Consider the following 13709-nt stretch of genomic DNA (forward strand, 5'->3'; position numbering starts at 1 on the left):
TCTTCTGACACCACCTGTCTTGTTGGCGTAGGCATGAAATGCCCAAGATTGGAGGGTCGGAGTTACTACAGATCGCAGCCCAGAGCCTTTGACCAGATTATTGAGTAACTGTTTCGGCAGTGCTCGGTGCTCAATAAATGCTATTATTATTGTTTGGCCAGACCTCCTGGGGAGTCTTACAGAATAACTGTCTTTTTCCTTGATCGCCCTTGATCCCCACCTTTCAGAATTCAGTGCCGGATCGCTGTTTTTCCGCTACTGATATCAGAAGTTTTAAGCCATGGTCCTCTATTGTTATAGTATACTCTCCCAAGCGCTTAGTGCAGTGCTTTGCACACAGTAAACGCTCAATAAATGCGAATAACTGACTGACTCCATTTTACATATGGTAGCTCGGCCTATCTCCCATTCTTGTGAGTGTCTCTAGACACCAGAGTGCTTTTGTGTTTCCCCAAATGGATTCTTGGTTCCTCATTGGGTCTTTTTGGTTGAATGATTTCTGAGCTTTTACTGGGGGGGATGTGAGAAGTTGTACAGTGTACCAAACGGAACTCAGAAGAGGAGGGAAGACTAGAATTTTCATTCTAGTTCTGACATGGCCAAAGAGATCTCTAGGCCTGCCCTTTTCCAATTAGCTAATGCATTTTTGGTCCCTTTTCCTCTTTTCTTCCTCAAAAGAATACAGTGGGGGTGAGTAAACTAAAAATACATTGAATGCTTTCAGCTCTTCAGAGATTTTGCCAGATAAATTCAAGGTGGTGTTACTTAATCAGTATTTCATGAGTGCCTACTTTGTGCAAAGCACTGTACTAAATTCTTGGCAGAGTACTATAGAAGATGTGATCCCGCTGTTGGGTAGGGACCGTCTCTATATGTTGCAAACTTGCACTTCGCAAGTGCTTAGTACAGTGCTCTGCACTCAGTAAGCGCTCAATAAATACGATTGAATGAATGAATGTGATCCCAGCCCCCAGAGAACTTACAATTCAGCCATTTCTCGATTCTGTATCTTCTTAACAGTCACTTTCCCACCCTAAAGTACATAGGGAGGAATGAAAATATGTTCAGTAGTGTGTAGTTGAATCCATTGTACTCAAAGTGTTGTGGTTTTCTTTGGAAGAAGTTAGTAAAGTGAAAGACAATTTCTGGTTTTTGGCAGGTTTCGCCTTCGCCCACCAGCGCTTTCTTTTTGATTCGGAAACTAAAACTAATTCCTTTTCGTCTCTGTCTCTCCAAGTCCCTCTCAGTGGACAGAGAACCACAGGAAAGCAGCAGTGATTACCCAGATGATCCGTGGAGGATAACTGAGGAACAGCGAGAATACTATGTCAATCAGTTCAAATCCCTTGAGCCTGATCTGAACGCCTTCATTTCAGGTAACCATTGTTTACGGGGGGGGGGGGGGCGGGGGGAAAGACAGCCCCGAGCTTTGGCTCAAACCTGTTTGCCCAGAAATCCAGTAGAGTTCCAGGAAAATCGGTCAAATACCCACAGAATGACAGCGAGCTTTTGTGATGTTTATTAGGACATCTTTAAATATGAAAGTTGGTGGAAATGCTCTAAACGGCATTCAGAATATTTCCCATTTGAAGAGCTGAATTAGTTAAAATGAAACTCGAGAGGTACGAAGGTGGATAGGAATCTGCTTCAAAGTGTGTGGTCTGCCCTTTTAGAAGTTAAGTGGAAACTTGGTACACTGGAAGATATTCTGACCCATGGTTTGTGAGCAGTTCTAGAAAAATCTTACTCTTGGACCCAGGTAAGACCCATTGATGAAGGAATCCTCTCTGGCCCCAAGGAATTGGGCTGCAGTTGGAGATTTTCCAATGAATGTACTAGCAGGGGTCCAAAATAGCATCTTGGTTACTCTTAAAATCTTTCAACTTGAATCCCAGTCTTAGACCTGCAGAGAGGTGAATATTAAATGACTGATGATCCAAATAACATGATTTTTAAATTCTTCATCTTCCTGGGGACAGGCAGGTTTCCTCAGATGGAAAAAAAATCTTTTTTTAAAAAAAGCCAATACAGTAATTCATCCACCTGATTATCTTTTGTCTTCCGTAGTACTTAGTACACTCCTTGGCACCTGGTAAGCACTTAACAAGCATGACAATGCTGGTCATTTTCATCTATTACTTGAGCCCTGGAGAAACTTTGTTATTGGAAATCTGCCAGAGAAGCAGCTTCTGTGGGTAAAAAAAAGGGGGACTAAAAGTCAGGGGACCTGAGCTTTAATCTTCATTCTGCCAATTGCCTGTTGTGTGAGTTGGGCAAGTCACTTCTCTGGGCCTCCTTTTTCCCCTCTGTAAAAGGGGGGATTTGATGTCCGTATCTCTCTCCTATTTAGACTGCGAGCTCCATGTGGGACAGGGACGGTTCTACTTGATTAGCTTGTATCTACTCCAGCACATAGAACAGTGTTTGATGCGTAGGCAGGACTAAAAAATACCAAAATAATGATTATAATAGTAATCTTCCAGTCCAGATTGCTGGGAATCTTGGGGGTCAGAAATGGGTACCATCAAATCTGGCTTCAATGGGCCTCAAAAATGTTTCTGTCTAGCAGTTACCTTAACCTAGGCGATCTGTTGTACTCTGATATGCAGCCATGTTCCTTGGTCTCAGAGGAAGAAATGGAAAATTAACATAGATGGAATGGCATAACTAATGTCAGCAGCAGCCCAGAGAGGAAAGCTTGGAGAGCCAGATTAATCTACTAAAATGGGAGTCTATTGGTGTGCAAAGTAAAAAGTGCTATGCTTGTAGGACAAATCCAAGGAGAACTCACTCCATCGCTTATATAAAACTCACTTTTTGACAGGTTCTGTGGCAAAGAACTTCTTCACAAAATCGAAGCTCTCTATCCCAGAACTTTCCTACATATGGTGAGTACTCTAGTGTTGTCTGAAATGTGCCTTTGCTTTCTTTCCCGTGCTCTTTTTTTTAAGAAAATGAGAAATTCTCAGTAGCTTCATTTTAAATGCTCTCCTTCAGCCAGGATCATTTTCAAATTCAAGCAGTAGGGGTGTATCAGTGTTTCTTTTTGAGTGTGCGTCACCTGCTCAGTGAGACAGGAGTAGCTGGAAGAGATTTTTTTAAGACGAGCCATTCGGCGAGCTGACGGATGTACGAGATGAGCTTGGAAATGAATCCTGAACGTTCTAGCTGTCTCCGAGCTTTATATTTTTGACTAGTGTTTTGTCAGATAAGCCCTAATTAATATCTAATGTTTAATAAGGCAGCTGTGGGATTAATCAGCGTATCTCTACCGAGCCAGCTGCTTTTGCGTTCAGTGAGTTTTGGGGATGTTGCAGATGGTCTGATTTGCATTTGTAAGAACCATTTTAGCTTCTGAAAGTGTCTCCCGGCTCCCAGTCTCCTATTCAGATCTGGGAAAAGCACCAGAATTGCTCTAAATGTCAAAAACTTGCTGATGAATCGGTTTAAAGTAACTTGAACATGAGTCTGGTGTTGTTGGAAATTCTGCAGAGCAAATTTTCTTGGCATCTTTTGAGGTGCTAGACGTTGTGGGCCCTCTCAGGATGGCACCTGGAGAGTTTTCAGTGCTCTGCTAGTCTCAGCTAGGGGAGGGAGAGTCAAGCAAAGGCTCACCCATTCCATTCCTAGCTTTGGCAGTGGCTAGAGAGTGAAAGACAATCTGCAACAAGTCAAAACTCTCCCCAGGGGATGGGCCTGATTTTCCCTACATAACGATAATAATAACAATAATAATTATAATGATGATGACATTTATGAAATGAACAGGCCTGAAATGAACTAATTAATGTGAGGGTGCTTTGGGAATGAAAGGGTTATAGAAAACCAAGGTATTATTATATCTTCCACCCCAAACCAGAATGTTGAGGTCCTAACACGCTTCTGCTGTTGGGACCTTTTTAATGGCCGAATTTCCATTGAATGCCTGGGACAGAGCCAGGTCACTGAAGGGACCACCCAGTTCAGAGACCCTTTGCCCACCTGTCCCTAGAACCCACTGAGTGAGCAAATGGACTCTGGCTTCTTAGATTGGGAACCCCTCGATCTGTCCGATCTGCTTTATCTACTCCAGTGTTTAGAGCAGTTCTCCACACACAGTAAGCACATTTTTTGGTCTTTAAGTGCTTACTATATGCCAGGAACTGTACTGAGCACAGAAGTAGATACCAGCTAATCAGGTTGGACGCAGGGGGTTCACCCCATTTTACAGATGACGTAACTGAAGCACAGACTAGTGAAGTGACTTGTCCTAGGTCACACAGCAGACAAGTGGTAGAATGGAATTAGAACTCAGGTCCTTCTGATTCCCAGGCCCTTGCTCTATCCACTAGGCCATGCCACTTCCCAGAACTTGACAAATGTTATTATTATTATTATTATTTTTATGTGCACACAAAGGGGTCAAAGCAAATCAGCCTTTTGCAGCCCCTTTCTGAATCAATATGAAGAATGGAACTACGCCCTAACTACTGATCCAGTTCTGCTCTTTTAAATCAATCAGTAATGTTTGCAGATCGCCCATTATGTTTAGAGTACTGTACTGAGTGTTTGGGAGCGTTGAGTTAGTAGATATGATCCCTGCCCTGGGGAGCTTGCAATCTATGGCAATGGTGACAGGCACAAAAATGAGTAACAGATAGGAGGAGGTGATAAAGTGTAAAGAAATGGACATAAGTATTGAAGGGGGTGGGGGTAGAGTTAATACTTAATGCTTAGGTGGTTTGGAGGTGCTGCAGTGACAGTTGGATGAGTGGGGGCGGGGATGTAGAGAGATAAGAGATCCATCAGGGAAGTCTTCCTGGAGGAGATGTAATTTCCCAAGGGCTTTGAAGATGGGGAGAGCCCTTGGCCCCTAACTGGACTGAGCCCAGGATGCTGTTGGAGCCCAGAGCCAAGTCTTCCAAACTCAAGCTGCAGGGGGGTGGATGGGGCAGAGGGGGGCACGGCACAAAAATTGGGACAATTTTGAAGCACTTATAATAATAATGATGGTATTTATTAAGTGCTTACTATGTGCAAAGCACTGTTCTAAGCGCTGGGGAGGTGACAAGGTGATCAGGTTGTCCCACAGGGGGCTCACAGCTTTAATCCCCATTTTACAGGTGAGGTAACTGAGGCACAGAGAAGTGACTTGCCCAGGGTCACACAGCTGACAATTGGTGGAGCCGGGATTTGAACCCATGACCTCTGACTCCTTCCACTGAGCCACACTGCTTCTCACTTATGCTCCTTCGGCTCTGCCTCCCCCTCCCTGTGGCTGCCACAATGCTGGCGACGACCTTGCATTATTGAATTTGGAATCCTATTTTAGCTGTTGGCGTTTTTCTATTTACCTGTATTGGGTGTCTCTTCACCCCCCCCCCCCCCCAACTTTATTTTGTAAGAGCCTTGTTGGCCAGGGGACTACCTTGAATTTCCTCCCCACACCGAGCACTTAAAATGGTTATGATGGGCAACGTGCTCTCTTGCCTGTTGGAGCCAATGCTGTCTGTTCTTTATCTCGATTTCTTTTTTTTCCCCCGTGGCACACAAGTTTCCTCAGAGGAGGGCCTCTTTCCTTTTTCCTTTTGAGAGTGGGTGGAACAGTAATTAATCCCAAGGAGGATTTTTGCTAAATACTTGATGAAGGTGGAGATAGATGTAGGATGAAAGAGATGTAGGAAGGTTTCCTCAGATTTCCCTGGAACAGAAGCCACCTTTGCGGGATGCTTCATGGGCGCAGCTTTCCCTTCTTGAAGATACTTGCTCTGACGCCTTCTCTTCAAGCTCTGAAAATATAGGAATCCTAAACCTTATTGCTTTATAGGGTGCGGGGCAGGACTAGAGATGGCAGAGGGGAGAAGAAAAATGAGGAGAGAGAGGAAAGAGGAGGATAAAGAAAAGAGAAGGGGGAGGAGGGAGTGAAGTGGGAAGAAAGGGCTTTTCTTGTCCATCTTCCCACTCTCACCCCCATTGTTAGGAGTGAGATTGATGCTGATGAGAAAAGCAGCACTGCTGAGGTACATCTACTTCTCTGCCAATTTTTTTTTTGCCCTTTAGTATTTTTTCAAGATACAACTGTGTGCCTAAAGTAGCATGGCCTGGCAGAAAGAGCACAGGCCTGGGTTCTAATCCTGCCTTTTTAAAAATAGTATTCGTTAAACACTTACAGTGTGCCAAGGACTGTACAAAGCGCTGGGGTAGACAGAAGCAAATCAGGTTGGACACAGCCAAATGTCCCCTGTGGGGCTCACAGTCTTACTTCCCATTTTACAGTTGATGGAACTGAGGCACAGAGAAGTGAAGTGAGTTGCCCAAGGACACACAGCAGACAGATGGCAGAACTGGGATTAGAACCCAGATTTTTCGTGTCCCAGGTCTCTTCTCTCTGTACTAGGCCATGCTGCTTCACTGGCTCTGCTGTTTGCCAGCCATGTGACCTTGGGCAAGTCACTTCACTTCTCTGTGCCTCAGTTTCATCATCAGTGAAATGGGGATTAAATCCTACTCTTTCTCACTTAGGCTTTGAGCCCCATGTAGGACAGAGACTTTGTCCAACCTGATTTTCGTTTACCTACTCCAGAGCTTAGTACAGTGTATAGCACGTAGTAACTGCTTAACAAGTACCATAAAAAATCGGGAGTTGGACAGATCCTGCAACTTTGGGATTGTCTCCCTGAAATCTCCCAAAACACATCTTGTCATTTTTTTCCGAATAGAATGGATGAGTTTGGGAGTTACTTAATCTGGCAGAAGATTATTTCGTATTAGTATGGGTTTTAACAAGAAGCACCATGGCATAGTGGATAGCACAACATACATGGGAGGCAGAAGAATCTGGGCTCTACTCCCAGCTCTGCCACTTGTCTGCTGTGTGACCTTGGCAAGTCACTTGACTTCTCTGTGCCTCAGTTCCCTCATCTGTAAAATGGGGATTGTGTGACATGGATTGGGTCCAACCTGATTATCTTCTACCCTAGTGCTTAACAAATACTATTTGAAAAAAAAAGTTGAAGATGAATTCTTGACAGGCCCTTTGTCTCTGTCCAGTTTATCTACCTCCACACCTCCCCTATTGTTCTGAAAGGGCTTATTGTCTCACAATAGGGAATTCTCCAGCAAGAAACCATGTGATAGCAAAATACTGAGGGACTGAGGTAGTCTACTTGCCAAATCTTAGAGGGAGAGTAACAAGAGTAGAGAATGCTACAGCCAGTGCAGGTCATGTGGCCAGAATCATGTTGCTGTAGAAACAATAACTTTGGAATTTACTGACCTAATTTTTTCCAGCTGTAATCCATTGTATTCTAATAATTGTTTATGGAGTGCTTATCATCTTAGCTGCTAAGCATGTAATAAGGGAAGAGGGTACTTACTCAAGAAATTAGAAAGAGAAAAGACCTCAAGGGAATAAGGCAAGGAGGTATGATTTGCTTCCTCTCATTGGCTTTAACCATCTTAGAGAGTGGACATTTTTCTCTTGCTACATGTCCATTTTTTTTTTTTCATTTAAAGGGATACAGCCTGCTAGAATTCCTAATTGGGGAAAAAGATTATACTCCCAGATCTTTCATTTCATATCTTCGTTCAGTTTCAAAAAAACAATTAAAAAATTTTTAAACTTCAGCTCTATGTCCTCTCATCACTCAAGTTCTCCACTGTGCCCCTCTAAAGCCTTTTCATGTAGAATTTCTAATCTAACAAGTGGGTAGTATCAGGGTGTTGATTGATATTTTTCAATCACTTGTGCTAAACACTAGGTTAAACATCAGCCTAGCCTAGTGGAGCTCTCACAGGCCTGGGGGTCAGAAGGACTTTGGTTTCTCATCCCAGCCCTGCCACTTATCTGCTGTGTGACCTTGGACAAATCACTTCACTTCTCTGTGCCTCAGTTCCCTCATCTGTAAAATGGGGATTGAGACTGTGTGCCCCATGTGGGACAGGGACTGTGTCCAACCCAGTTATCTTGTATCTGCCCCAGCTCTTAATACAATGCCTGGCACATAGTAAGCACTTAACGAATACCATAAAACAAGACCAGCATTTGTATCATCCTTTTCCCCTTAATTAAATGAGGGGAATGTTCCTCTCTAAAAGACTTTTCCCGTCATTCCAGGCCTTCTCGACCAGGCCAGCCGAGGGGGAAAGTGAGCAGGAAATTTTCCCAACAAGTCTAGAGGGGCAAATCTATGCCAACTATGGTGTTCCCACTGGTTCAGGAAGGGGAAGAAAATAATCCATGGTGGGCAGTAGCCTGCCAGTGCTTGTGTTTGGGGGGAGACTGTCAATCAATCAGTCATTTTTGTTGAGCACCTACTATGTGCAGACCACTGTACTAAGCACTCAGGAGAGTACCGAACAATAAAACAGACCCGTTCCCTGCCAACCAAGAGCTTACAGTACAGAGGGGTAGACAGACATGAGTATAGATAAATTACAGATTTGTACAGAATGTACAAATGTACATTCATTTCTCATAAACGTATGAGAAGCAGCGTGGCTCAGTGGAAAGAGCACGGGCTTTGGAGTCAGAGGTCATGGGTTCGAATCCCGGCTCCCCCACATGTTTGCTGTGTGACCTTGGGCAAGTCACTTAACTTCTCTGAGCCTCAGTCACCTCATCTGTAAAATGGGGATTAAGACTGTGAGCCCCACGTGGGACAACTTGATCACGTTGTTTCCCCCCCCAGCGCTTAGAACAGTGCTTTGCACATAGTAACCGCTTAACAAATGCCATTATTATTATTACAGAAGTGCCGTGGGGCTGGTAGTGAATAAAGGGTCAGGGTGATGCAGAAGGGAGTGGGAAAAGAGGAAATGAAAACTTAGGGAAGACCTCTTGGAGGAGATGTGCCTTCAATAAGGCTTTGAAGGTTGGGAGAGTCTTTGTCGAATATAAAAAAGGAAGGCATCCTAGGCCAGAGAGAAGATTGTTGTCTAAGTTGCTGATTCTGTTGCGCTTAGGGAGCTGAGCGATGCAGACTGTGATGGAGCACTGACCCTGCCTGAGTTTTGCGCCGCCTTTCACCTCATCGTGGCCCGGAAGAATGGCTATCCACTGCCAGAGACCCTGCCTCCGACCTTACAGCCAGATTACCTTCAAGCAGGTGAGGCGGCAGTGAAACCTCTGCCCAGACCTCTCTCCAAACGGGTTTCGACTGGGGATTTGTGTCTAAAAGCCCCACGCACTCCTTATTGTTATTTCTTGTGGTTATTATTTGTAGTATGATGGCATTTGTCGAGCACTGTTCGAAGTGCCGGGGTCGAATGCAAATTAGGTTGGATGTGGTCCCTGTCCTCTGTGGGGCTCACAATCTAAGTAGGGAGGGAGTAGGACTTAATCCCCATTTTACAGTTAAGGGAACTGAGGCACAGAGAGTTGAGTGACCCACTCCAGGTCACACTGCCAGCAGTTGGCAGAGTTGGGATTAGAACCCAGGTCTTCCGACTCCCAGGCCTGTGCCCTTTCATTCATTCAGTCGTATTTATTAAGGGCGTACTATGTGCAAAGCACTGTACGAAGTGCTTGGGAGAGTGCAGCGTAACAGACACATTCCTGCCCACAACGAGCTCACAGTCTAGAGGAGGCTACAGACCTTAATATACATAAATACATTACAGGAGTATACATATGTGCTGTGGAGTTGGGAGGAAGGATAAATGAAGGAGCTATTAAGAGCAGCACAATCAATCAATCAATCAATCAATCAATCAATCGTATTTATTGAGCGCTTACTGTGTGCAGAGCACTGTACTAAGCGCTTGGGAAGTACAAGTTGGCAACATATAGAGACAGTCCCTACCCAACAGTGGGCTCACAGTCTCAAAGGGGGAGATGGAGAACAAAACCAAACATACTAAGAAAATAAAATAAATAGAATAGATATGTACAAGTAAAATAAATTGAGTAATAAATATGTACAAAGGGAGATTTGTACAAAGCACAGAAGGGAGTGGGAGAAGAGGAGAGAAAGGCTTAGTCAGGAAAGGCTTCTGGGAGGAGATGTGCCTTCAATAAGGTTTTGAAGTCAGGGAGAGCAATTTTCTGTCCATGAGGAAGCCACTAGGCATTTGCTGTTTCTCCCTTACCTGCCCCTACTCTTAGTGAGCCCCTTAGGAACCAGGAAATGGGGTCTAAATCTCTGTGAATTTTGGGTCATGCACATAGTTAGTGCTCAATAAATAGTGTTGTTTGTTCTAGTGTTATTACCCGCATTCAAGAATTCTCAACTTGTAGCATGGCGCATTTTTGATATTTCAGAAGATGATGATGAGACTCTAATAGGTTATGTGGAAGGATTTTTCTATAATGGCAAGTTAATAAATGTAAAATGGCCTCTATTTTTGCTTCTGAATTCATTCTGTCATATTGAGCGCTTACTGTGTGCAGAGCACTGTACTAAGTGCTTGGGAAGTGCAATTCAGCAACAAATAGAGACAATCCCTGCCCACAGTATTCTAAAATGAGATTATAGCTGGAGTTCTAGGCAGGGCAGAGCTCTAGAGAAGGGACCTCCCTCCAGGAATGAAGCAGTATTTAAGGAAAACTCTTTTTGTTTCTTTCCTGCCCTTTGTGAATCCTGTCACCACGTATCATTTCAAAACACCAAAGAATTCCTTTTCTGTCCTTCAGTTAAGCCAAAGTTTCCCAGCTTTCCAGGGTAATTGGATGATGCCAGATAATAATTATGGTGCTAACAGAAAACACTTAACTCGTAACATCCGCATGAAAACCTGGTAGTGATAGGTTTGAAAGATGAAAAAAACCCGGCAAAAGATTGTATTTAGGAATGGTAAACATCACATAAACAAACAGAAAGAGCTTGGACCTGGGTTTTAATTCCCACTCTGCCATTTGCCTGCTAGGAGACCTTGGGCAAGTCACTTGTCTGTGCCTCAGTTTCCTCATCCATAAACTGGGGATTCAATACCTCTTCTCCCTTCCCACTTAGACTGTGAGCCCCATGTGGGACGGGGATTGTGTCCACCCTGATTATCTTGCATCGACCCAAGCGCGTAGTACGGAGCTTGGGACATAGTAAGCGCTTTCCAAATACCATTATTAATATCAAGACAAAGACTTCTTGAGCACTTACTGTGTGGAAAGAATTGTACTAAGCATTTGGGAAAGTACAATACAGTATAGATATGATTCCCTACGCACCAGAGGCTTACAGATTAGAGGGGGAGACAGATATTAAAATATTCATTCAGTCGTATTGAGCGCTTACTGTGTGCAGAGCACTGGACTAAGTGCTTAGTAAAGTACAGTACAACAATAAACAGTGAAATTCCTTGCCCACAACGAGAAATTAAATATGTATGTAAGTGCTGTAGGGCTGGAGGAGATGTGATTATCCACGGGTTTAAGGACTAACCGTCCAAAAGCATAGAGTTTCTTAACAACCTTAGTACAGTGCTCGGCATCCAGTAAACTCCTAATAGTTACTATTACGACTTCAGAGAAGTTGTAGAGCAAAGCAGCTGTCTTGGTTTGAATGGGCTGGCAGTTTTAACTCACACAACCCAGAGGATCCAGACTTGTTTTAAAATATGCAGTCAATAATACATTCAGCCCTTACTCCTGTTGTGCTTGCAAGAAGAGATATGAAAGTCAGTATTTTAATTGTACTTTTAGCAATAAGATGCGCTGACAGGGGAACATTGCCAAGTGGTGACCAGTGTGGATACAGCTGTAATATTTCTCTGTTTGTGTCTCCTTCTAGCTTTTCATGGGCTCCAGCGGGATTGCGCATTATATGATTCGTATTCCGAGTCTACTCCAGGAAGCCAGCAGCTTTCTCGGGACATGAGTCGGATAAAGGTGAGGGAGTTCGATATCTATGGTTAAGTCAATTGGCCATGACTGTGGAATGCCCTCCACAGACTCCTTTTTTAAAAGTTTGGTTTTAATTCTTTTAGAACTTATGACCTCTTCATATTGGCCCTTTCCCCGAACTAAGGAATTAATTGCTCTGGGGTTCAAAACTTTCAAGCTCCAGATTTAGAAAGGCAATTATTTTCCCATTTAAACCTTTGATTTGGGTATCTAAGCTAAGGCTTTTTGAATCAGGCAACGGTTGGGATTTGCGTAGACCTGGACGAAGCTGGTTTTGTGCATGTTAAGTGTATTTTCAGATAATTAGCGTGGGAAGCAATCTGGCCTAGTGGATAGAGCACGAGCCTGGAAATTAGACGGTCTGGTTCTATTCCCAGCTTCACCACTCGTCTGCTGTGTGATCTTGGGCAAGTCCCTTAACTTCTCTGTGCCTCAGTTACCTCATCTTTACCTTATCCGTAAAAAGAGAATTAAGGTGGTGAGTCCCATGGAGGGCATGGACTGTATTCAATATGATTACCTTGTATCTACCCCAGTGCTTAGTATAGTGCTTGGCACATAGTAAGAGCTTAACAAATGCCATTTTTTTTTAAAAAAGCCAAGCCAGTATTTATTGAGCATCTACTTTGCACAGGGCATTGTACTAAGTGGTTGGGAGAGTACAATAGAGGTCAGAGAAATCCCTGCATACAAGGATTTTACAAACACATGGGAGCCAGATTTAACATAACTAATAGGAGGAAGAACTGGAGGCCTGATAGCTTAGAGTTAGCAAGCTGCCCAGGAGCTCAAAGACGATGGGTAAAAGCAACGTGACCTTGTGGAAAGAGCATGGGCTTGTGAGTCAGGGGACCTGGGTTCTAATCCCAGGGTCGCCACTTGCCCGTTGCCTGAATTTGAGCAAGCCATTTAACATCTCTGTGCCTCGGTTTTCTGAACTGTAAAGTAGAGATTAAGTTCCCACCCTCCCTCCCTTTTAGTCACCGCCCCACATGGGGCTCACAACATATATCTGACTTAATGGTATGGTATCTGCCTCATGGTTTAGAACAGTGCCAGACACTTAAGTACCCAACAAACACCCAAGCAATAATAATGATTAGATGCGTTGGCCCCGCAACCTGATGATGAGGCTTTTAAATTTACACAATGTCTGTGATCCAGGCAACAAATCTCGCTTGATTTGGTTGACGTTCCTCATCTTGGTTTATCATAGCCTTTCTCTGCCGGACTTGAGTAGATAATTGGGCCCCGGGAAGTCATACAAAATGGTGGGTCAGCCAGAATTTGAGGAAGACATTTTGCAGGACCTGAAAAAGATATCAATCAATCTATTGTGTTTATTTACCGATTATTGCGTGCAGAGTACTGTCCTAAATGTTTGGGAGAGTACAGTATAGCAATATGTCACATTCCCTGCCCACAACCAACTTGCAATCCAGAGGGGAAGACCAACATTAATATAAATGAATAAAATACGGATAGGTACATAAGTGCTGTGGGATGAGGATGAGCAAATCAGGGTGACGCAGAAGGGAGTGGGAGAAAAGGAAATTGGGCTTAATTCATTCATTCAATCGTATTTATTGAGCGCTTACTGTGTGCAGAGCACTGTACTAAGCGCTTGGGAAGTACAAGTCGGCAACATATAGAGACGGTCCCTACCCACAACGGGCTCACAGTCTAGAAGAGGGAAGGCCTCTTGGAGGAGAAACACCTTCAGTAAGGCTTTGAAGGTGGGGAGAGTAATTTTCTGTTGGACATCACCAAAATCGTCCCAAAAGTTCTTCGGGGTGAACAACCAGACTGGTTAGCCTGTGTGGCCACCATACTGGGGGGGACTTCTGACCGATTTGGCTAGGGCCTGTCTCTCCTGGGTGGTCATCTGAGA

At 44.0% G+C, this 13709-nt stretch overlaps 1 protein-coding gene and 1 non-coding gene across 2 annotated transcripts in view; both read left to right on the plus strand.

The window, feature by feature from the left end:
* The window catches only part of REPS2 (RALBP1 associated Eps domain containing 2), a 107600-nt gene that overhangs the window by 50231 nt on the left and 43660 nt on the right, over window positions 1-13709 (plus strand). Inside the window, exons 18-21 of the mRNA XM_038757119.1 lie at window positions 1238-1376; window positions 2825-2888; window positions 8944-9086; window positions 11706-11803. Of these exons, the coding sequence (XP_038613047.1) occupies window positions 1238-1376; window positions 2825-2888; window positions 8944-9086; window positions 11706-11803 (444 nt within the window). The remainder of the gene's footprint in view (window positions 1-1237; window positions 1377-2824; window positions 2889-8943; window positions 9087-11705; window positions 11804-13709) is intronic.
* LOC119937899 lies at window positions 3535-3672 on the plus strand. Its single transcript, XR_005454271.1, has one exon. It is a non-coding gene; the product is annotated as a small nucleolar RNA SNORA7 (small nucleolar RNA).

The sequence above is a fragment of the Tachyglossus aculeatus genome, chromosome 15, assembly GCF_015852505.1.
Source record: "Tachyglossus aculeatus isolate mTacAcu1 chromosome 15, mTacAcu1.pri, whole genome shotgun sequence".
NCBI classification, from domain to species: domain Eukaryota; kingdom Metazoa; phylum Chordata; class Mammalia; order Monotremata; family Tachyglossidae; genus Tachyglossus; species Tachyglossus aculeatus.